Source organism: Pagrus pagrus (genome assembly GCF_965226575.1).
Source record: "Pagrus pagrus genome assembly, chromosome: 5".
Classification (NCBI taxonomy): domain Eukaryota; kingdom Metazoa; phylum Chordata; class Actinopteri; order Spariformes; family Sparidae; genus Pagrus; species Pagrus pagrus.
The window spans coordinates 24,828,814-24,854,742 of NC_140189.1; the positions used below are offsets into that span (position 1 = coordinate 24,828,814).

General features: G+C 40.9%; 1 protein-coding gene across 1 annotated transcript; it reads right to left on the reverse strand.

Annotated features, from left to right (window-relative positions):
- Window positions 1-13: 13 nt before the first annotated feature.
- Window positions 14-24,350, reverse strand: jakmip1 (janus kinase and microtubule interacting protein 1). The gene is given in 24 exon segments (XM_084353181.1): window positions 14-151; window positions 154-185; window positions 287-332; window positions 593-658; window positions 1,736-1,945; window positions 2,969-3,046; window positions 3,289-3,357; window positions 3,865-3,930; window positions 4,019-4,072; window positions 4,154-4,255; window positions 5,166-5,264; window positions 6,358-6,420; window positions 7,354-7,437; window positions 7,574-7,702; window positions 7,939-8,067; window positions 9,314-9,373; window positions 10,335-10,505; window positions 10,738-10,884; window positions 11,140-11,253; window positions 11,634-11,846; window positions 12,960-13,121; window positions 13,740-14,072; window positions 15,379-15,673; window positions 23,962-24,350. Coding segments are annotated over 23 exon segments (2,646 nt in total). The 5' UTR covers window positions 15,535-15,673; window positions 23,962-24,350; the 3' UTR covers window positions 14-88.
- Window positions 24,351-25,929: the final 1,579 nt, after the last annotated feature.

Here is a 25,929-nt window from a genome sequence, read left to right on the forward strand (position 1 = left end):
CTTTAATCTCATGTATATATGGTTATTTAGTACATTTTCAAATATGTTTGCATTCCAGGTAAGGGTCTTCTGCAAAAGTGCACATTTATCAAAAAGGCCATTGGGTTTTGATGGGCTGTCTAAAAATGCATAAAAAACAAGTAGATTTTGTTTCGTCCTCGCTTGCCTCCACAGCACCTTAACACCTGAGAAAGAAGAAACATTTGTATAAATAATAAATGTATTATAACAAATGTATAACTATATGTATTAAATACTGATATGATACAGTGAATAAAGGTGCTACCTGATGTGGGTCCTCGGTCACTTTCATTAAGGCCAAAGAATAAATGCTAAAGAGAAAAACAAAAAGAGGAACAAAAACTAAAAGAACACAAAGTATTTAATGAACAGGTGGAAAAAAAGAGAGAGGAGAAAAAGAGCGTCAAGAAGTTAATAAAATACACACAGTGCCACTACAGCAAATGTAAACTCCTTCATAATCCCTCATTGCTAATCTTTACCTAGTCAAGTTACAGTTTACGCTTCCTCTACCAGCCATGACTGAACCTTTCTTAGAAAGAAACATAAAAAATAAAATTTAAATGTGTACCTTTTCCTCTATTTCCTTTATTTGTCTCTTTTGCAAGTCAATCCTGTCCTCCAGCTCTCTAATTCTCTGCAAGGCAAAGACAGACACGGTTAGGTGGTCAAAAGTATGTTCAAATCTAAAATTAAGACCATCTGGCCGGCTCTCAAACAAAAACAAACAGTTGTTACAGTGTTAATAAAACTGCGATCCAGCTACTCCTGCATTTACTCCAAATACTCTGCCTCCTTCCCATCATGCCCTCTGTCTCCATGGTAGCTGTGTTGGGTAAGAAGCTGCCATGGCAACCAAAGAGCAGATTTAACAGTGAACAGCTGAAGTTACTACATCTTTGAGACTTTAAACCAGAGCAGCTTATTCACTTGACTGTGACACTAACATCTTACTGATCCAGCGTGCAAAAGTCTTTCATCCAGCTGTAGTATCTTTAAGCGTATTCAGGGTCATAAAAAGGACACAGCCGAATCATTTAGGTCATAAAAAGCTGTTAGTTCTTAATTACTAGACTGTTGAGTCAGCCAGGGGACTGAGAAGAAACTAAAACCAAACTGTTGGGAAGAGGAAACAGTTGCTGCTCTTTTGAGTGAGAAGAGGTGCAGAATTTCTACCTTTTTTAATTACAGATTAAATGGACGAGGCATTACAGATGTATTGTTTGAGGACTAATTAAACTACTGCATAGACACATTTAATTAGTATATGTCATTAGCAGCATTAAAATGAGTTTAAAGTGAATAAGTGTGGTTAGAGATTAGAAAAAACAATGTTGGTAAGTTACAGTACAAATGAAGTTGAAGGTGCCGTGGTTGTTGATGTACTCAATGAATAACATATACTGTACGAGCCATGGGTGTAAAACTACTGTGAGGGCTGCGGAGTGGAGGGATACTGAAGGAGTGAGGGGGTATTCAGATCACAATGATACACACTCACACGCAGCCACAAAGTCATTCTGCCTCATCTTTTCACTCTTTCACTGCTACATGTGCACTTACAGGTAGAGTTAGAGGTTGCACACACAGGGATACTGCATCTTTTTCATAGCACCAGAGGTCTGGTGGGGTCAGACGGTTCAGACAGGGACCAGGGCTCAGATTGAGGGAGGGCAGGACTCAGTAACCTGACTGGATTTGTTTTAAGCCTTACCTGCTGGGCCTGCTGTAGGAGCTCCATGCGCTCCTGTAAGATCTGACTGTCAAACTGCCGGCTCTGCCGGAGAATCTGACGCCGCAGCTTGTCCACGGCTAGCCTCAGCTCCTCCCTCTGCCTGTCTGTCAGCGACTCGGCCACCGCCTGGCATGCCGGCTGCTCCTGCTGCAGAGCGCTATACAGCGTGGCCTCCAGCTCCTCGATCCTCTGCACAGCCAGCCACATACACACATACAGGTACACAAACACACAGACACGTACACACACACACAGAGACATGCACATGCACATGCAGAAACACATACAGGCATGCACAAGCACACACATGGAGGCACACACACAAACAGATAAACATATACACACAAACACACACACACATACACACACTACTGTGACCATGGCAGATATGGGGAACAGTGTTCCACTTTACACTGCGGTTATTCAGGCTTGACTTTGTCATGGTAACTTTTATTACCAACACAAAACGTGTTTTTATTCTCAGTCTCATACAGATTAATTCCAGCAAAATTACCATGTAAAAACCAAGTTTTCACCAACACAATATAAAGTGGGACCATAAACACAAACCGACACCAAAACTGACCAAATAAAATGGTTATAATTATATGGAGAGTGACCTAAGTGTTAACCTCTGTCTTCTGGGTACAGTCTATTAAAGTCAGTGAGGGGGAAAATGTTTTCATTTCATTCTTATCACTCACAGTCTAACATTAAAATCTTATTCAACTCATGCTATCCAGAATTATTCCTCAACTTTGCTATTTGTTCATTTGGACCAAGTAACACAGGGTATTCATAAAGGCATTGTATCTTTATACTTTCTACAATTTAACATAAATCAGTGATTGACCTTCTCAGAATATAAAAGTGCATTGGGCCAATAAACATGAAGCCAAATACCTCGGCCAATTCAGTGGCTCAGATTGTTCACAGAATTTAGACTTGAGTGGTAAAAGATGCAGTATCCCGACACAATGTGACAGATTTTACCTTCATGGAGCATGTCGTATTCATGATGTTTAATGGGCTTCCAAATGTTTATGTGTCATGCTGGAATGACAATGTTGCACCGCTGCATTCCTTGAATCACTTAATGCCTTGTACACAACCTTGGTTAATGTTGTTATTAACATAAATGAGTGGATTTTGTCTATTTGACAGGCCGACTTTTGTATAAAGGGACAGGTCATAGTGCTCCAGGCTCCGTACCATGTACGCCTGGTCCAAGGCCTGCTTCCTGTAGTCCAGCTCTTCCTCGAGGAATCCCTTCTGCTTACTGAACAGCTCCTGCAACAAGATGTGATGATATATAGATACAGGGCACAGTATCACAACTGACTGGTAGACTATATTCTGTAGAATCAGGAAAACCATGAGCTCCACATTTAGCATCTTTTTCACATTACAACAGCAGAAAAAACAAGGTGATAAATAGCTTGATTTGTGTATGAAGCAAAGAAAAGTCAAGTATATTTGCATGATACCACTTTAACATAACTTTGTTCACTAATGGTAAATGGATGTTTCACCTTGTCATTTTCCAGGTCAATCATCTTCTGTGTGAGGGCAGCCTCTGTGCTATCTATCTGTTTCAACCACTGCACAGGGAGGATTGGGACGAAACAGGGAACAAGAGGGATCAGTGCTTTTTCAGAAGTTGAAATGGCTGTATTATTGTCATCCATATTAATTTACATGTGCAATAAGTAAGAATTGTAGTTGAAAACATTAAAAAATTAACTAAAATGTATAACAGAATGTGAAGAAATAAAAGGTTTGACGTTATGTCGAAGATGTCTACATGCACGTATTGAAAACTTCTCTCTCCCAGCAGTTCAAAGCTCCTGTGCTCGCGGTGTAAACGCCAACACTCCCCCAGTTGTCCAGCTAGCTGCATGGGCTAACAAGGTAACAGTAGCTACAATCATGCAGGCAGTAGCAGTTACTCTGGTGATATGTGTTTGTTTTGACTATGAACTAAACAGATGGCCAATTCTTACATATTGCAATTGTAGTGCCTGCATTGGGAATCAATGAAGTGTTATGGCCATAAGTGTCCACTGTGTGTCAGTAAAATCCCAACCTCTCTGAGAAGCCTTACTCACCTTTTCACACAGTGAGATCACCGTCCCTGCCTGGATCACAGCGACCTGCTCCTCATTTCTGAGATTCTACAGAAAATACAAGAGAGACGTCAGAAATTAGAACTAAAAATAGACACTGTAGCTTATTTTAATCCAACAGTGTGTTTTAACTCACCCCATTATCCCCCAGGATATCCAGTTTCTTCATCAGCTCAGGAATAATTACATCCTGCAGAGGTCAAAACCATCAGACATCATATTGACTGTGTGTAGTGTTAAAGGAAAATATTTTGTGTAAGTGTGTAATCACCTTGACTCCCTCCTGATGGCAGTAGCTCTGCAGGGCACTGGTGCTGTTCTCAGGGAACGCAGACATGTGCAGATTGAGGGCAGGAGATCTGCGCTCCCTCTCCTATAGCGAGTACACACCATGTTAACATTCACACGCACATCACAAGGTCAGACAAACTAATCAAGTCCTACCGTTGTGTAATAGTTCATCATAACATTGACGGCGGTGCAATGTGAGACACAGAATGTAAATGAGAATGAAAAGGGAGTGAATGAGGGATTTACTTACATAACACTGAAAACATGGTCGGGATCTGCCAAATGAGGGAGGTGGGAACCCATAGATTTAAATGGGAAACCAAACCAAACCAAGAGGGAGTTTGACAACACATGCTGGAACTCAAAACTGACAGCAGATCTCAAACAGATGCTGACCCACAACTGTTAATAAAAAGATAACTGGATGCAGGAACAACTGAAAGAAGTGATGGGTGATAAACTTTATATTCTAAATGATACACGCCTTTGAAACCTCTAGGTTAATGACCTAACATCTCTAGATTTCTAACTTTAATACAAAATACTCTGCAGATAAACAATAAAAATCACTAAATTAGACTACACTGTAAATACTTCCTTGTTTATCCATGGACATAAGCTTTTATCATATGGAATATGTCAACAAAACATAGGACATGCATGCACAAATGAGAGACAAAATGAACAAAGATGGGGTTGAATGGTGAACTTAAATACATTTTTATTCAACAAGAAATTATTTTCATCTTAACACAACATTCTTTCATTAAAAAAAATATTCCAGTTCAGACAAGGGGGCTATGCACACAGCTGCCATGCAGGACACAGATGCTATAGAGGAGGACTCAAGTGTGTATATGTGAACAGTATGTTTGTTTGTTTGTTTGTTTGTATGTCTGTCTGGTGAGTCACTGTATGTAGGTCTTGCGTCTGGAACTGAGATTGTTGTTGTCGCTTCCTGGTGACATTTTGACGTTGTTACAGTCTCTTACTTCCAGTTCCAGCACCCTGAACTCCAGCAGCTCATTCTGATCCCGAGCGTCCTGAACTTCGGCCTGCAGCCGCGACTCATTCTGCTGCAGCACACACATCTACAGACACACACACACACACTTTTGTTAAGTACAATGGTAGGGCATGTTTATGAATGCATTATGAATACTTAGGTTGATTTATTTCTTGTAGTTGTCATTATTCTGTTAGTTATGACGAACTCATATTATTGGTTGTGATTGGATCACTATGCTTTAAAGATATAGAAAAAAAAAAAACTTTCAGAAGATTTAAACCCAGCCCCAAATTTTTTCAAATCATATTTCACCTGTAGTGCTATTTATCTATCCAGATTGTTTTAGTGTGAGTTGCAGAGGCTTTACGATATCGGCCGAAGAGATGTCTGCCTTATCTAGAATATAATGGAACTAGATGGCACTCAAAGCACCATAAAAAATACTTTTGAAAAACTCAACAGTAATGTCTCTTCACAGAAATCTTGACCTGGATACTCAAGATAATCCACAGACCTTGTTGTGAGCAGTTTCCTGTAGGGAACTATTTCCTTACTCACAACCCCCAACCTTATCACCATGCAGAAGGAAACGTGCATCGACTCAAGGACGAGAGGCTCGTGCTCCTGACAGCACAGCCGTGTTCCTTGTCTGAGCTGTAAGGTTAGCCAGCTAAGTTAGCTAACCTCTCGTTGAGAAGGCAGACATCTCCAAAACAATCTAGATGGATAAAAAGCACTACAGGTAGATTTTGAAGTGAACTGGCCCTTTAAATCATGTTAATTTTTTTTTTTTTTTTTTATTCCATACTATTAATTTCTGACATTTTAATTGGCATTTTAATGTTGTGTGCATTTCCTTTTTAAGGTTGAGAGTGTGTAATAACACTTAATGTGTCCTGCCTTGATCAGACAGTTTCTGTTCTTATCTTATTTAAGCAAACCTCTTGACAAGTGTTTAAATGTTTGGTTCTTTTGTTAAATACCAACAAATAAAAAGTTGGGCATTAAAAAAGTATTGTTTGGTATCTGTGCAGAGAATTTACAATATTATGATATCACATCAGCAAGAGCATTGAAAAATCTTAAACTTTTTTTTTTATGTAGTATCTTGATACAGTAACTATGTTTCTGATAGAGTGATGCATTTAAACTGAGTATAGGCTTATTCAATGTACCTTCTCGTGAAGTTCCTGGTTGGTCCTGAGCAAGTACTGCTTCTCCTCCACCCACTTTGAATCCTGCCATAACAACCAAACACAACATCAGCAAGAAATGACACTGCCAGGAACAGTAAAGGATCCTTGACAACAGGGTGTAATGAACAAAGCTGTCGGAAACACAATCAGCCAACTCAAAACATAACATGCAGTGACAAGCTACTGTATTTCCAAATGAAATGAAACATGCAAATGTACCATAGACACAAACAGACAGGAACAGAGTGGCAGTAGTAGTTTATTGATCCAGAGAATTAAAGACCAACCCTGAGATAACAGGCAACGGAGCTGCATTCACAACCATCATGAGTTCACATTAACAGGAGGAACAGAGCAGGAAATCAGCAGAGCAGGAAATCAAAATAACAGAGAAGGATCACGCCACAGTGGAACAGGCAATATGCAGAAAACATGCGGTGACAAAGGAAAAACTTCACAACAAATGAAGAAAATAAGAGTAGTGATACGTATCCATCATAATCATTTCAGTGTTCAAGATAATTAGTGTAGGTAATAATCAAGGTGCTCAGTCAGCTTCTTTTTTAGGTCTCCTTAGTTTTGACAAAATAGCCAACTCAGTTCTCATACCGAAATGCTTTAAGATGACCGTACATATTAAATAAACTAAAATTAATGTAAACATATTTTCAGACTCAGAAAAGGTGAGAAATTACTGGATTAAGATCTTGTATATCAATCTACTCACAGCTGTGCTCGACAGCACTATAAGGCCCAATAAGAAACAGAACCGACAACAGGGAGGACAGAGGGTGAGGCAGAGCATGCAGGCACAGAGCTGTGACATCACACATGCAGGAAGTGACATCACAGGATTCTGCGGCAGACCTGGTCGGCAAAGCGCCAGCCCAGGAGCAGAGCGGCCAGACAGACATGCAGGAGGGCCAGTGAGAGCAGGACCAGTGAGCTCCTGTCACCATTCCTCGGCTTTGTTACCTGCCCCCTCTCGGCCAGGGCCTTCTCCAGGTCCATTATCTTGGCCTGGCAGCTGTTAAGCTCCGCCTGCAGCTGTTCACGTGTCTGTGGGAGCAAAGATTAGCCATGAGACAAACTAACATAAACTCTACTACATCTGAACTTTACACTAATTGCAAAAAATGTTTCAGAGCTGCTGGACGACAGGTAAAGAGGGCAAGAGGTAGAAAGTGATACAAACCCTGGCTTCCCTCTCAGCATCCATAGAGCCCCCCGTCTGCTCTTGGAGAAGGGCATAGGCACGCTGGAGAGCCTGGTACTCTCTGGTCAACTGACGGAAACGAAGCTCTGACTCTTCACGGGTAACACTCTTTATTCAAGAAAAATATAAATGAAGATATTAAAGATTTACTAAAGAGGGACAGGATTTAACGCATACCTTTACCTGAAATTATTTGTTAGCCTGTCTCTTATTCTGTAAATAATTCTTAACGTCATGTCTCCTCTCTGTCCTGTTAATCACTCAGAATTTATGCAGCACATGAAACTATAAAATACACTATAATTTAAATCATTTCTTTCAGTATAGACAAAGGATTTCCTTACCTCTTCCAAATCCTCCTCTGGAGTTGCAGGCGTGCGGTCAGTGAGGTCAGTGTTATAGGAGGTCAGAGAGGAGGTCTCAGAGTCTATCGACTCCTCATCAAATCCAAAATATGTCTCCACAACATGCCTCTGCAAAAAGGGAGAAGAAAAGAGGATATGCACAATTTAAACAAAACCCAAACCATAACATATACGTTGTATATAGAAAGCCAACAAATCCAACATCCATCCACAAGCTTATTTGAATAAAGCTCTTAAATTCAGCTCATACTAAGAAACACAAGCAGACGGTGTTTCTTTACAAATTGCTTCCTTTTGTTTACTCACCAACATTTTGTTTAAAACTTGTCAAAAGCAGCTGTCTTATCTCAGGAAAAGTAAATCAGATCAAGTCTCTGCATGTTAGCTTACTTCTTTCTTGCTATTAACTTTTCCATACCCCACGGAGTCCTTACCATCATGTTTATAAGTCATCTCTTGGCAACCAGAGAAGTAGAGGCAGACTAGGGCGCAGAGGCAAATGAAGGCAGAGAAGTAGAGGATAAGGAGGAGGTACTCCGTCATGTTGCTAATAGAACAAAAACACCAACACTAAACTATAAAAACTATATACATCTATCATCTCATATGCCACACTAGCTGATGTATGCAGCGTTCTGCAGGCCTTCAGTACTCCCGCACAAAATGGAAAAGCAGACAACAAGGCTTCTGGTTACAATCAAACTACTCCTTCAGAAAATCCAAAAAGCCAGCCTTTGTGTTTTTTGTCTCCAAGCTCATGTATTCAGCGTCTGCCTTAAATTAAAAAAGAGAGAGGCAAATTGTCAGGTGAAAATCCAAGAGCCGAGCTGCCGTGCCCAAACACTGAATCCACCACTCCAAGGTGACAAACTGGTTCCAGCAGAAGAGGTGGGATCTGACATGCATCCAAAAGCTCCTCCTCCTAGCAACATCGAATATCCCCTGATGTATGAGCCCAAACACGCACACTCAAATGCACACGTATCTCAGCAATTAGCAATCGTTTGCCTCTTTACTCTTTACACACAAGGAAACACAGAAAAACAAAGACACAACCCAATCAAGCTTGAAATGTATTCAAGGTCCTACAATAACACTAAATACACAAAATAAGAAAAACAACAAAGGCAAAGAAAAAAGAAAAGATTTTCCACTAGCACTTTCATGTTAGAGCTGCGTGATGCTCCCAGCTGTGAGGGATATTGTCATTGTTGTCTCCCGAGCCCAATTAAACAGAGAGACACACACCCAAATGAAAAAAAGTGCTCAAGGATCAGTCAACCACAGATTGGGTAGCTGCTTAGTTGCACATCCCTGGATTAACAGCGTTTATAAATCACTCACAGACACTTACTCTAGTCAGCTTGGGAGGTTTCCTCCTGTTCTTTTTGCTCATCACCAATCGGTCACGTTCCTAGAGACAAACACACAGCAGATCAATATCTCAAACCTCTGGCCCGACCAGCCTCACATCTGATTTAGACACAATACTTTTAGCTGCACAGGATCCCACAGTTCAGCCAAAACATCTGTCATCAGAATATAATGTTTCATGCAGCAGAAGTGTTCAATTTTGTCTGTTTCTACAAAATTCGAGTCAAAAGTCAAGAAGTGCTCAAGAAAATGAAAACCAAAAGTGCAGTGATGATCGAGATGAAGTGGTAATGATGGACAGAAAACAGAATAATTATAGGAATAAAGCGCGTGGGTTGAGGCTCTATATAATGAGGAAATTAGCTGCGGATGATTGATGAGTCGGGCGTGATGGAAACGTACAGAAAAGAGGGTGGGAGGGAAAAGACGAGTGAAGATGAATAAATCAGACACTCTGCTTCTGTTCTTACACCAAAAAACATTAAAGCAACAACAACCACTTCACCATCTGAAAATATAAAACTTCTTCCACTAATCCAGTAGATCCAAAAGTAAAACTGTTTATGTAATTTTATATATATCCAGAACATATCATAAAACCATACTGATATATATTTTGATATTTAAACATTTTCGATAGACAGGAATATATCAGTCTATTCAGAGAAGTAAATATTTGAGAAATCAAACTAAATCATCATATTAAAACAAAATCATGTATCAAATTCGGAAAATGTCCAAAGAAAATCCTGATCATTTATTAACATAAAAATGGTCAAATGTTATGAAAAGAACATCTGATGGGGAAAAAAAATAACATTATCTGACGGCACATATTGTTATATCTTCCAGCCCATTCCTCCCATTTTAGAGACAGTGTGGGATGCCAGCGCTAATTAAAGACACTTCTTACTCATATGTTATAAAAACATGTAAATTTAAACTTGAAAACTTATTAGAGGAGAGTGATCAGAGCCTGGTGGGTTGAGGAAAATCCTGACCTGCGTGAGCTCATCAATGATGCCGCGTTGCTCAGAAATCTGCAGCTTGAGGAACTCCAGTTCCTGTTCTTCGTGGGCGTGGCTCAGGTCTGTCAGGGAGATTGGCCGCTTCAGCTGGGACTGAATGGGTTGTTGTGGTAAGGGGGGCCGAGAGGAGGAGGCTTTCTCCTTCTGAGGGAGGAAGACAAAGACAGAGAGAGAATCTCAATTATTGTTGTATGGAGAATATCATGCTTTTTCTCAAACGGCCTGTAGAGGTCCTGTTTCCTTTTTAATGAACTCTTTTTTTCTTAACACATCTACCATCTACTATATATCTACTATTTTCAAGTATTTGAACTTTCTAATTAATCTTTATCTTGAGAACAGAGAGAAACAAAAGAGAAGAGGTAAAACATCTCACCATTTCAGCGTTCTCTCGGCTCAGGTTCTTCAGTTTCTCCTCCATTCGTTGCAGCGTTTGCAGGAGGTCATCATTTTTCTTGGACAGCCGCTTGTTCTTCTCAAATATTGGCTTCATCTGGCTCTCTGCCTCTCGCACCCTCTTCAACTGGACAGAGGAAGGAAACAGGGAGGGGAAACACTATTCTTAAGTCTTGACCTCGTGTGACACAGAATTTCCAAACTGAGCAAGAGGGAAAGGATCAAAGCAAGAGGTCTTAGGAAATACATTTTTTTAACACACCTAAGCATGTATGTTTCTTTATGTGCGTATACATGTTCTCGCAAGCATAACTATATGCGTTTCTGTCTTTGCATGCCTATAATCGTTGCATGTATATACTTCTGCATGTGTGTTCCTCACTAGTTCATTCCTCTCGTCAGCCAGCAGTGCATTTCTGTCCTCCAGTTTCCTGATGACCGAGTGGAGCTCCGCAATCTTCAACTGGAACCTCCTCATGTCACGCTCCTCCAACTCCTGTGGAGCAGGGGGGAGAGGAGAGGAGGAAAACAAAATCTAAATAAAAAGGGAGTACATGCAGGCAGGCAGGCAGGTAGGTAGGTAATGGAGGTGGATGGAAAAGAGGAAGTGGAGGGATGAAGATTGAGATGCCATTTCACAGAGTAACTGTGAACCTGTATGTACAGTATAAACAGTCTATCAACATGCTTCTTATGAAAGTATGAGATGTAGGTGTGGCTGTATGTGATCTACAATATAACATTTTTATCTTGTAATGTCATGTTCAAATCATGTTCATCCTGTTACAGTTTTAATGTCTGTATTTTGGTGTATAAGTGTATCCATGCACATGTGCAGATGCATGTGTCTACATCTGTTTCTGTATCTGTGTATACCTGGTTGCTGAGCAGGTCTGAGTTGTCCCCCAGCCCAGGCATCACTTCTCTCTTGGGGCTGCCGTGGTTGTGTCTCTCAGCCTCTCGTACGTGGCCCAGCTGCTCATCCAGAGCTTCCTTCTGAAGCTGGAGCTTCTGGGTGTAGCCCGCCTGCAGCCCCAGCTCCTTCTCCAGGGCACCCACCACCCGGTCCTTCGCCTTCAACTCATCCATCTATAAGAGGGATGGAGAGGAACAGTTTTCCATTAAATCCTATTTACATTCCACATTAATATTAGTGAAAAATCTTCACAATAGATGATACAAAGATTTGTGCAATCATGTTGTAGAAAATAAAATGTTTATGACATACAGCAAAAATAGAGCTTGAGCTGTTTATTTCACCCAATTTACCACCAACATGGGCGTATTTGGCTACATGAAGTATGATGTTCATCTTTTTTAGGCCTAGTGTGATGCAGGGTTTAACTTTCAACCTAACACTGTCAGCATCTTCAGTCTAACAAGCTGTTCGCTCTGGTGCCTGAAAACGACAGCGTTTTAGCTTTAAAATACTGTTTCAGCTGTGATTAATTTATGAAGCTTTGTTCTTACTCTGCATGCACACAATCGTCTTCTGACAGATGTTCCTACTTCTACTTCCCTTCTGTATTTTTTATATCATAAAGTCTCCTTGTTCAAACATTCCTTTGCAAACAATAATGCCCGCTATTGTAACCCTACTGTATGTAATCGGGTTAATGAGTAACGTCAGCCGAAAAACAGACTTTTATTTTTGCAGATAAGCACCACATGGTGAGATAGGCCGAGACAGACAGTGGAGCAATTAGCCTGTAGCCTCCATACGACAGTGAGATAAACCCTGAGCAGGAACTTCAGAAGCTGAAAAACAGATGTCATGTGTGAGAGACTCTTGGTGATATTCAAATGTGGTTGGAACAAGGGCTATAAAAGTAACAGCTGTTGGGTTTGTCAAGCTAACCTATCACTGGAATAATAATATATACCTGCCTTTTTATAGCTTAAATTACAGCTCCATATTTTGCAATTCAATAAAAAAAAAATTTAAAGACCTATTTTATTTTATATCAGACAGTCTGGGCAATTTGATAAAGTAAATGCATTGCTTTAACTAGAGCTCCAAGTCAGACAAAGGTTAAATAAGTTCAAGAAGTTCATCTGGGAAACACTGGGGTCACCAGCAATTATGCCTTCAACATTATTAGCCTTTATCGAGATACTTAGCTAGTGGCCATGTCATTTTTGATAAGACATACAGTATGTAGTGTCTGTGGTGTATATCTTTCCAGCAGCATGTGGTCTCACCAGTCTGCGGATGTCTCTCTCACAGTCCCGTTTAATTCGATGCACCTCATCCTGGTGCTGTTGGTAGGCTGTGCGGAGATCTGCGGCTTTGGCTTTATCTGCCTGCTGAGCATTTGCAAGCGCCTCATCAGCCTGCTTCCTGGCCGTCTTCTGCTCCTGGATCTAAAATACCACACACACACACACACACACACACACACACACACACACACACACACTATAATATCAATACACACAAACCTAAAAACAACAGAGTGACACTCATATATAAACACGTCCTATCCCATTAGACTGTTGTAATGATAGATGCCCTGTTTGTCTGGAAAGGCTGCAATGGAACAATAGCTTGGCAACAGGCTTTTCCACCCTGCTTCCTGTTTTTCAACAGCAAATTTAAAAAAGGTTTACACAGTCCCACATCAACACTCGGCAATGACTAGCACACATGCACTCATTTAATGGTTTCAGAATGTCAATTTTCCACAATGAAACTGTTTGTCTTCATCTAAGAACATACATTTCCGTCAGAAAATATCCAATCTGCAACACTCATTGCACAATTTTTTGTCACTAAGATAGTCACCAACATTTCCAGATGAAGCCAATGTATGCTTTAAATACGGTGAGGGGCATACAATGAGATTGCTGCATTGACAAGAAGCACCATTTTGCAACACATAAGGCTGAGCTCTACTTTGTTGAGATTATTTTTTCACAATATATGCTGGAAACAAGAATTAATTCTGCATTAATGTCACCTGTATACATGCTACAACCTACCTCCTGCTGCAGCTTTAGCCTCTCCCCATCAAAAGCTCTCCTGGCCTCCTCCCGAGCCTCTCCGAGAAGAGCATTTTTGAGCTTGTCAGCAGCTCCATCTCTCAGTGCGTTTACAAGCCCCTGGAGTCTCTGCACCTCAGCATCCCGGATTTTGATGGCCCGGGCCAGCTCGATATCATGCTGCCGTGCCAAGCCCTCTCGGACTGCCGCTATCTCGCGTAGCTTTTCTTCGTGGAGTTTGGCACGCAGGTCAGTGAGCGCTACAGCGTGTTTGTGCTGCTCGAGCTCCCGAGCCTGCCGCTGCTCCTGGAGCCGCTCACGGAGCTTACATACCTGGTAGGGCGACACAGTTTGCCATTGGAGTTGCATAAGAATCCAAACAACCAGTCCTCATCACACATATCACAGACCGCCAGTGTATTTGTGTGCCACAGAGTGATGACTTCATTTGTAAGTTTGTGCTCTAAGTGCTGGCAGTCTAAAACAAAATGGATGAACAGCTATCAAGTGGTGCTTTATTTCCCAACAGGGAGCAGTAGACACTCAAATGGAGAACAGTTATGGTGTCTGTCCTAGCTTGAACATGTTCAACCCAAAATATACTTTCCTTGCATTTAATTCCATATACGTCTGCCCTGATATATCTGTATAATCATCTCACAATAATTGTCAATGTTATACTTGCACTGTGCATACTATGCACTACTGTTGTTATTCTTAGGCCACATGCAATATTGCAGATGCTTTAAATGCAATGGCTTGTCCCAGTAAGATATGCTCCATTATAATTTTGTACATAGAATATATTTCACATATGTTCTACTCAAAGGGTGGGTGTTTCTGACTCTGCTTAGTTTGCTGCTGCAAATGGATGAAGCAGGTCTCAACTCAGGGCGAGACTTTCCTCTTTTTAAACATTTGCCCCCTGTCTCACTTGCTTGTCCTCTTGCCACTACTCTGCAGACTGTAGTCCTGTATCATTTAACCTTCCTCTTCTTCTTTGTGAAGGTCTACCTGGCAGAGATGTATCCTACACACACACACACATACTCTCTCACAATGTTCGCACTTAAAGATACGTTTTATGATAAAACTTAGATGTTGACTTGATCGCTTTTTTCTAACAGTTTTTACAGTTTGTTTTATTTATTTAGCCATTAGTGAGGCATTCATTTAAATGAAAAGCCTTTTAGTGTCACATCCTTGTATTTGTTCTATTAATCTGTGGTGTAGGGTGTGGACATCCTGGAACTCTTGTGGCTCACCTGGTCTCTCTCCTACTCTCATCCTCCACCTAGGGACACCTTTCCATAATGGAAAAGCTGGGTCCCTAAAATTGTGATCAGAAAGGCTCACCACTTCCTCTCTCTCTCTCTCTGCTTTGCCAAAGATCCCAGACTGAAGTTCAATCTTCAGTTGACCCACTCACCTTTTCCTCAAAATTATTTATTAATCAATTTATGTCTACAGCATCTGTCTGAGCCTCGTATTTTATTGTGAATTTTGCCTCTGCTTCAGCTTAACGGCAGCGAGAAAGCAAAAATAAGTAAATAATATGTAAGTAATTCTTTAAAGGAGGACTTTCTCATCTTAAGGTTTCTATACAAGGCATCCACTTCTTCTTCTTGCTCGCCCTCACCTTGCCACGCTCCTGCTGCAGCTCAATCTGGACATCCATGAGTTTGCTCCTCAGCTCCTCATTGGTGGCCGGCACCGATTCTGTCATCACCTCCGATTTCTCCGGCTTCCTTCCCTTCTTAAAGGGCGGGGCCGCAGGAGGTGTGTTTGATGACATAGCACTCTGGCCGCCCCAATCAGGACAGACACAGAGTGGCGAAAAGGAGGAGAGAGTCAGTCGCTGCTCCTCCTCCCTGCGAGCATCATCATCATGTCGTTGTCAGGTCTACATCATTGCTGGAGGTTGCCGAGAGTTTCTAAACGAAAAAGAAAAGATGGAAAAAGGGTGAGTCAGTGTTATAATGCGAGCATTACTCTGGGCCCAAGCCACATGACGTGCCACAGCCTGGGGAAAACAGACTATTTTTGGGCCTAACATTTACACTCTCCTCTGTGTTAGAGAGGAGAGGGAGACATACACCTGGGCAATTTATCTTCATCCTATTCTAGTCCCTGGGCTGTATTTAGAAGCTCCACAGTGCATGAGAATGTGTCTGACCACCACAGTTATGGTTCCTTGCCTCTGACATCTCCTTCAAACATTTCTCTCTATCTCTATGCTGCACAGAATATAGAGCAGTCCTAGCATCACTATACTAGATACCAGTTTCATCACGATATGATATGATATCGATTGTTAGGACGATACAATATCACAAAGTCTGCCACAATACAATTTGGATTCAACTCAGGGGCCTCAATATGAACAATATAAGACAATATCATATGCCCACAATCAGTTCCAGAAGAGGCTACCTCCCCTTTCTTTAAGTTCAGTAATGTTACTTTAATGTTACTGCACTTAACGTTAAAATTGACACCACTTACACATAAAACATGGCCTAACAAGAACATTTTGCTCGTACTGTATCAAACAAGTACTGTATCAAATTTGGCTCGATAATAACGTCAAGGAGACAAACCATTTGTTTTTTGCTGATCACCATTATTAGCTTCAGACTATTGTATTTTATATTGCATAAATTATCCGAGCAGCTAGAGCACTTGTCCCCTACTCATACTGTGCTACTAAAACAACAAAATGTAACTTTCTGAAGAAAGATTCATTGCTCATCCATAGGTCATCAAATACTGATGCTTTGGGTTGGTGTCAAACCTGAGCTGCCAACCCACAGCGGCAGTATTTGATGACCTATGGATGAGACTCAACAATGTAAGTAACATTTTGTTGCTTTAAACCATGCAGAAATAAACTAATCATCACAAATCAGTATATCTTTATCACTTTACTACAAAGTCCCTGAACACTGAGAGTCTGTGCTAATAACATTTAAGAGAAGTCTCCTTGGAAAATTAGATCTAGAAATCTTTGCTTCATTCAGTTTTCTCTCGATCCTTTCTATTGCCTGCTTTTTGTCTTTAAGCCTTCTCAAAATGAAATAAATAACTGTTTCAAACAGATATCTCATTGATTTTGTCTGGACTCTTTAGACAAGGTGAATGTAGACAGCAGCTGCCTCGATTACTGTCATTTGATCCTTCCATTTTATCCATCAGTGCAGTACAATTGCAAGATGTGTCTCCACTTTTCTTTCTTGGCATTTCACAACAAAAAGAGGCACCGCTTGTGCTTTTTGTCTGGTTCTAAGAGCCATGACATAAAACAGAGAAAAGCAGCAAATCAGTAAATCAATTTGATCACCTGAAATGAGAGAATGTTTGGCATTTTTGATTATAAAATTTCTTAAACGATTTTCTGATTATCAAAATAGTTTATATAAATTTCTGTCAATCAACAAATATAGATTACTCAAGTTATAGTTTCAGCTTCAGTGTAAACACATGAGAGATATCATTGATATGCATCAGCTTAGCTGGAAAAAAGATGGCATCCAATTGAACCACAGAAAGCAAGGCAAATACAACATGGTTTAAATTAATCATTTGTTTACTCCTCCTCCTTTTTGGCAATGAATGCAGGCTACACTTGTGTATTTTTAGGATATTTTGTTGTAGATGTTTTGCTACAGTGACACACATTCACTGAGCTGAAAATCGACTCCTTTAATCTCTTCCTGGAAATGAATTGTAACCCAGTAACCTTACAGTCGTTCTGCTAACTATTAAATAAATAATGCAACGCTGAGGGAGCTGAAGCATTAAGACCACAGAGGCTCCATCTTTTTTCTGCACATACTACCAAACATTCATACAACATACACAGATGGCTGCAATAGTTACCAAGGCAACCCTTGCTCTCAAAAACTCTATTCCTCTCATAGCAAAGGATGATGGGAAGGAGGAGTCTCACGGTAGATTTGAGACAGACATGGAGCACACACACAATTGCATCGTATAGAGGTCGCACGTTGGAAAAAACAACACGTACATGCACAGGATTTTTTATCTGCTCCAATCTCTGAGCCGAGGTTGACTGAGAGACAGAAATGCACTGATGCTGGAGGGCAAAGAGGTTTTCTTCCACATGGATTTCTAAACAGCAGCACGCACAGTCAAACGTTGGGAACCGATGGGGATGGGAAAGGAAAAAAGAAAAGAGAGAAATGATGGAGCGGGAATAGGCCTAAGAGAGAGGCAGAGAAGGGATTGTAGCACGGATCAAAGTGGGAAAAGAAAACACCATGCAGAGCTCTACAAGACCTTTAACCATCTCACTTCCCCTCCTCTTACATTCTCTAACCTCTCTCATAACTCCAACCCCCACTTGCTGGCATGAGCAGAGGCAATCAGAGATCTCACTCTCATTCACACAGACAGGAAAAGAGAGAGGGAGAGAGAAATCATTCACACACAGAAAGCACTGACACAAGCACACACTCTCTGAGTCTTAAACAGAACAACTAGAGGCAGATACAGCTGTCATCTATTCACACAGGCACCAAAAGCTCTCTGCACTTATTCACTTCGGTAACAAACATGTATTCAGCTAGAGTAGATCAATATACTTGACTCATACATGTACAATAAAGCATTTTCTGTGCACTTTCTATTCCTGTCACTGTTAAGCATGTCTGTGCATGCCTGTGTCATTATCAGGGACCAGGTGTACCTCAGCTGAAATGGCTGAGAGGCATGACGGATGGTTTCACTGGTTTTGTTCATAGGGCAAGGAGGCGTGGATGCTCATCCTACCAACATCTGGATGTAATGCTTGTCCACAGTAGATATGTGACTTGAAGTGGTCTGATATATCAAACATATCAATCATTTTTATACATTTTTGTTTCAAATTCTGGATCAGCGCTGGTCTAAAGATACAATTTGTTTGCATGAAATCAAAAATCTTGGTAAAAAAGGTTTAGTACTTTTCCTCACTTGACATGACTCCAGATGTTTCCTGAGAAAAACATGTGTACAGGCACAAACATATGCCATCAACTACACCCTGTTCCCACAAGGCCTCCCAGAGCCACGTGCTCCCAAGCTGGAAGCCAGAACCTAATGCCAAGAGTTTATGGGGAAACTGGAACATTTTATGGGTGCACCAAGGAGCTAACAAGCACCTTTAATGTTCTCAGGAGCAAACAAAAGCTAGCACAGGTCATAGACCTTAAAATTACCTCATCCACTCAGAGTCTAAACAGTTACCCAGCTTACATTGCACTAGAGAGCTTTAGTCTTAACAAAACCTTTCAAAAGACAAAAGGGGTGGCCACCGTTGACTCTGCTATCACCCATCTATAGCTAATATAATCCCATGTTCATAACTAAAAAAAGAATCATTGTGACTCATCAAATCAATCACAAGTCCTATTCTATTCACAAGACTTATATAAATTGAAAAACACAGCAGAAAAAAATGCACTTTCAAGGGCCGATTTAAATGCACTGAATGTAGAACTGAGACAAAAGGCTTAAAGAAACAATGGAGCTAAATCACCTGGTGGTGACAGCAAGAAAGAAGTGATGAAGAAACTTTGCAGCTGCTGGGAAGTTTCACAATTAGGCTTATTGCTTTTTTGAGAAACCAACTCAAAAGTCAGCAACAAAACGTGTCCTTCAGCATCGATACAACACATAATATTAGTTGAAACATAGCATAACAGAGGCTGTAGGCCGGTACCTGGCTGCCACTGGCTCATGTTGAAACCTTGATCCTTTATAAACTGGCTTAACAAGTGAGACAAACATATACATAGTTTCACAACGGCCTCAGGAAATCCTCCTTCTTTCTGTGAAATGGCAGGCCTGTAGGGTTACAACAGTACACTGGTTGGTGGGTGTTCCTGGGTTTTGTCTTTAAGTTGAAGAATGTTTGTTTGCTTTTTCTTTGTGATAGTTTTTGTAATAAAGCTTAGTGGTGAACTGTACAGTGTAGTGAGCAGTAAGGAAGTACATTCTTAAAACAGGTGCCTAAACTGACCTATTTTAACAGCTGTTTTCATTATCTGAAACAAGGAGCCCTTGAAAAAGTAATGTCCACCTACGAGTTGGCAATAAAACCATTAAGATTTCTGTTGCCATTTCAGGTACATGTCGATGCAGTTTCCTGAACTATTTCTGTTTGTTTGCAACAGTAACAAAGCCACACAATCAAATGTAAATAAATAAATAAAACCAAGTCTTTTTGCACTTGGTCTTATTAGGACAAGGACTGCAACTATCAGTACTATCGGAAAATATTGAAAAAACTTAGAGCCAGACCAATAGTCTTCGATATCTATCTCCACTGGGAAATTAATAATTATAAATTGCACTAAGCATCTATTCCTGCCTTATAATCTTAAAAAGAAAAAAAGGTTTCATACAGGCCATTATCAGTTGGGCTCTAGAAAAAAAATACTTGTCATACTTATAGATAAGATAACGAGTTCAACAACGAGATGTCTAAACCTAAAGAAGAAAGAGTGGCAAACTATCACATGAAGAAGCTGCAATCATAATTTTTTTGCATCTCTGCTTGAAAATTAACTTAAATGATTAAACATCATTGTGAACATACATCTTCTGACTCCTCTGGATCTTCAGTAATGTTCCCGGTACTTCCTTACTCTGTTTCAGGTCTTTCAATATCAGACACCATGGCATCTAAATAGCCGATTAATTTCTTGTAGATTGCCTCATTGATATATTGTCTAATGGTTGCAGTTCTAGTTGCTTATTGACACGATAAGCCAAGTTGCTCTGCACTTACTGCCCGTTTCTGTGTGACTACCTGAATTATCAAACCTCAAAATTCAAAATAGATTTATATTAATGAAGTCAACAACTCAAGTTAAAACCAGTGTGGTGGAGTAAGTGTTGGCATTAGTGCATTAAACCTGTCCTGAATGGACATCTCAGAAAACTAAGCCTGCAAAGAGATAATGCAATTGTATTTACTGACAGTGATGCTGAGGGATGTCACCATCATATCTACCATAAACTGTGAATTTTGTCTACACAGATAATCATGATGTGTGATACAAACGACTCCAGCTAGCTAGAAAAAGTAAAAAGTATTTTTTTGTGTGATTATTGATGAACTTTAAAGGCTAGCTTTGTCTTTTAGCAGAGGAACCAATGTAGGTTTAAAAAAAGACGTAGGAATGTAAACAAATGTCTTTGTAATGGTCACAAGCTTATAACAGACTTACAGATGGACCTCCTCAAAGCTAGACCGACCACACACACGCACTGACATCGTGTCAAACATTAACTAGACATCAGTGAGACATGCAGGCCCAATAAATACATAAAAGAGCTGCAAAAGGGAGCTCAAACAGAGACTCCTCAATTCTCTGTCTAGGTTAAAATATCAACAGTGAGGCTGTGGACAGACTGAGATGTACCCCTGTTTATACTGCACGTTTGTTCAATGCCTCATAGGCTTATATACGGACACAACACACATACATTGTAGTCGTATCAGCATCAGCAGAGTGCAGACTGTCAGAACAGGTCTGGCCAAACTCCAGACATCCCTTCACACTCACACACACACACATGCACACTCAGCAGTCTGGTGATACTCCAAAGACACTGTAGAGAAGATCCCATTGAAAGCCTGAGTAACCTAGCAAAGCGCCACACTTGCGGAGCATATGACCTAAAAACGACTATGCCAACAGAATGACTGCGAGTTACTGACCCCAATGACTAGTCAACCCAAACAGAACAAGACTCTCTGTGTCTCTGTCACACACACACACACACACACACACACACACACACACACACACACACACAATCTACTCAGTGATGCTACTGCTAGTTTTATCACCCAGGATTTAGATCTATAGTTCCCACAAATGTGTCGATTTGCTATTCTTTGCTGGAGGCATTGTGTGTCTTTGGCCTGTGCATGTATCTTTATGAGTGTGCTTTTTGCATGCATGGGTGCATCTGTGTGTATGTTGGCAGTGACAGCCTCTCCTCCCTCGGAAATACATGATAGTGCAATCAGTAATGTGATTAACCTTGCCTCTCTCTCTCTGACTACACAGCACATTGGTCCATACTGGCTGGTTGCTATTTAACCCCTGGCTTAAACAGATGCAGTACGGATGAGGGCTGCAACAGTATGACATTTTCACGGTATGATAACCATCTCAGAAAATATCATGGTGTACAAAAGTACACAATTCCTCACACTATTATTAGTCACAATGACCTTTAAGGGACTGAAAAAAGAAGGGTTTTGGGGTTAAACAAAGACATGAAACTTGAAATATATATATTCTTAATCACAATAAAACAGTAGAATTCAATACTGCACATAAGCAAATGTCAACATATTATACCACGGTATATCGCTGAAACCCTTGTACAGACGTTTAATCACCTGTCCCACTCTTTGCATCAAGAATATATGGGATGAACTACCCTCACATGTCTTCACGAAAGGGTTGTAATGAATGCAATGAGAGAGGCATGCACATGTGAGGGTAGTCCACAGGGATTATCCAGGTATCAGCCTGCTACTCAAAGCGTTACGCTGAGGAAGGCAGAGGCATGGAGGAAGAGATAAGATTATGAATGAGGAATAAGTGGCATGAATTACGTTACAGGAAAGGTGAGTAAATAAAGGCAGAGTGACGGTAAAAAGGAGGGGGAATCTGTGACGTAAAGCGGCATCCCAATGAATGGCATTCATTAACATTACACCTAACAGAGTAGAAAGAGGGGCTCAAAACAAGGGGGTTCTGGGTTCAAGCCCACCAGCAAGCTGTGGCCTTTCTGTGTCCAGTTTGCAGGTTCCCCTGACGTCTGCTTGGGTTTTCTCTGGGTGCTCCAGTTTCCTCCAGCAGTCCAAAGACATGCAGTTTAGGTTCACCCAAAAATGAAAATGTAGGCACTTTTCACTCACCCCAAAGCCAACGGAAAATCTGGTGAAGTCTTGTAGTCCACAAAACATTTGTGGAGCGTCACAGCAAAACAGTGCCTCAGCATTCTCCTTCACCAAGTAAAAACTTTTGATTTTGGGTGAACTTTATACTTTCATTTAATCTGTGTCTCTTATTGCCTGTATGCGTTAAACTGGCGACCTGTCGAGGTTGTACCCCACCACTCTCCCTCCCACTCACCACAAGTATAAGCGATTATAGACATTGAATGGTGGATAGATTGACAGGTAGAGGTCAGGATGAAAAAATAACATTATAATAATAAATAGACAGCGACTGTCATCCTGTCACAATAATGATTGCAGTTTTGATTCAGCACTTGCATGAGAGCAATGCCTTTGTCAGGATGAGTGAGATAAAATTTGCACACCGTGCATCAGAGTTTTTGCAGCATGGCCTGAGCAGGCTGATCAAACAGAAGTGAGTGTGAAACATATGTTGGCTGTCCACAGGGGCAGATTTACGAGCCTCTGGGGCCCCTGCTACAGCAGCAGAGCTGTTATGACAGACAGTCCCCTCCGCCGCCAACAAACACTCACAGCAAACGGACAGAAAACATGCATGACAGAGGACTGGTTTAGTAAAGGGATACTGTTCGTGGGGATGGCTTAATGCGATGTGGCCAGCTCTCTAATGAGCTGTCAAATGGGAGATTACAGGGTAGAGTGCTGCTGGAGGGAGCTGCTGACAGGCTGCCTGCCTGAATGCCTGTCCGGTTTGCCAACCACACCCCACGGCGACATGCAAGGGGGGCTGCTGCTGCAGCATCCTCCAGCCACAGAGGTCGGATGTCCTTGCACTCAGGCTGTGGAGAATACCGTGTTGATGCCGTGAAGCTTTTCTACCGAGGTGTTCTGCTGTGACCACGAACTAACCGCCGGTGGCCTCCATCATACCGGGAGGAAACATCGTGAAGGCTAAAGATAACACATCAGGAGGACAGCTGAATATCAATCACTCGTGTCGGGCTATCACCACGGTCCATACTTCCTCTTTAGCTAGCTGGCACTAGTCTGCCACACAGCTTCACGATGCGGCCAACATTAACACCCCCCGTCTGGCGGTTTGCTTTAACTGTTAGCTAGCAAAAACTCACATCGACCGCCAGAAATGATGAAACCAGGTCGGCGACCGTTACCGCACACGAAACACGGACGTGTGTGGCAGCTAACCGTCCGCCAGAGTCCACAAATCATTTCCCAGAAGTTGTCTTGTCATTACACACCGAACAAACTTACCTGAAATGGAGGTGCAGCGCTCACTCACAAGTGTCCTGATGTTGGGGAAAAACGTCGCCGCCTGATATGCTTCACATCCAGGAAGGGAGGGCAGGGGGGAGCGGTCTGAACTCACCTCCGGCGGCTCTTAACAAGATGTCGACCAGCGACCATTCACAACTTTATCCTCCAGGTATTACACATAATTTCCAGCAGCTGAAGTTGTGTATTATCCTCTAGCTGCAGACTGGACTCAGCTCCGGGGCTTCTCCTCCTCCTCCTCCTCCTCCTCTCGCGCCGCACGTTGACACTTCACTCCACGCCCACACACACACACACACTCACACTTGAGTGCACGCGCGACGTCATCCAGTCTACATTTCACGCACATGAGTAGAAAAATATATAAATAAATAAAAAAGCGTTTCACCGTGAACGTGGGAAAAAAAAAAAAAAAAAATGATGCCGGGGCGGGCGTCGCCGGTAGCGTGATAGAAGCGCGACACCTGACTGCGTGTTCAAGAATGACACCGCGCGCTCTGAGTGCGTGAACACGCCGCCGGTGCGGGAGAAACGTGCGTCGTCAGAGCGTACGGTGGGAGACACTGATACCTGACAGTGTGCCTCAGACTGCTGGATGTGTCAGTGTGGCATGTGTGGTTGATTTTGCTTTAAAGGGACACTATGCAGATTTGGAGAAGAGATTAAAACTCAGGATTTTAATATTAACAATATTAATTAGGTAATAATACTAACTCTGAAATATTTAATTTATCCATAACTGAATAAACGAGCTGTTCTCAGAGGAAAACAGCGTTTGAAGCTAGAAAGGTGGCAGGGTCCGCCAAATATAAACAAAGTAAAACAGTATGAAATTGTGCTGTCCTTTAAGGTCAGTTTGTTTGGTCAGTTTATTCAGCCATGAAAACAAGGAGATTTTGTTTAGTTTAGTTTGTTTGGGCATTTAAAATAATCAGTCAATGAAGATCTTTCTTTTCTGATTACAATTTCCTCCAAAAAACTACATAGTGCACCTTTAATGTATAAAAATGTTCTTACAGTCCATTTCATACTGCACTAATAAGAAGGTTTGTAAAGCTGTTAATGAATGTGTTATTTCATGTCTTTGTTTAACTTTTATTATCATTTTTAATTATATATTTTTATTTTTATTATATTGTTTTTATTGTATACATTTTTTTTAAAATGTTGCCTCATTATTTATATTTTTTATTTGATATTCCATGTGTGTTTGTGACATTCTGTTTACATGTTTGTATCTTGCTCTGGTACCGAATAAAGTTGATTTAAAAAAAAAAAGACAATTCATTTGATCTCAGAGGTTTCTTCAGTTATTAAGACATACTGCTTTTATTGTCTAGAAGATCAATTAACAAAAGATGGGAAGAATAACAAAACATTTCTTTTTGTAAATTAAGCATTTTCCTGGTAAATTAACAGACTCAACAATATACTATATTTTACAGATAGTTACCAATGGAAACAAATTATATCTTCATCTTCTTATTCAAGAATTTTAGTTTAAGTCATTCAAAACTTAAATTATCATCAGAATGTGAAGAAATAAATAGAGTTGCAGAGATATCTACTGAAGTTAGCGTGCTAACCAGCTAGCACAGCTAGGCTTGACAAGCACTTTCTCCCAGTGGTCCAAAGGTCCTGTGCTGCTGTTGTAAACACCGACATTCAAGATAACTGCACGGCTAACCAAGCTAAGAAGCTAATAGTAGCTACAGTCATAAACAGAATACAGTTAGCAGCAGTTAGCTGGTGATATACTGCCCCTATTTGCTGGGAGTGAGATCAATAGGTGGCCAATTCTTACATAATGCACCTTTAAATGCATTCTTAAACAAACAAAAAAATAATGACTCTGATGCAGCTTGTTATCTGCAAAGTAACTATATTGAAGTCATCAAATAAATGTAGTGAGTTAAAAGTACAGCATTTGCATCCAAAATGTAGTGG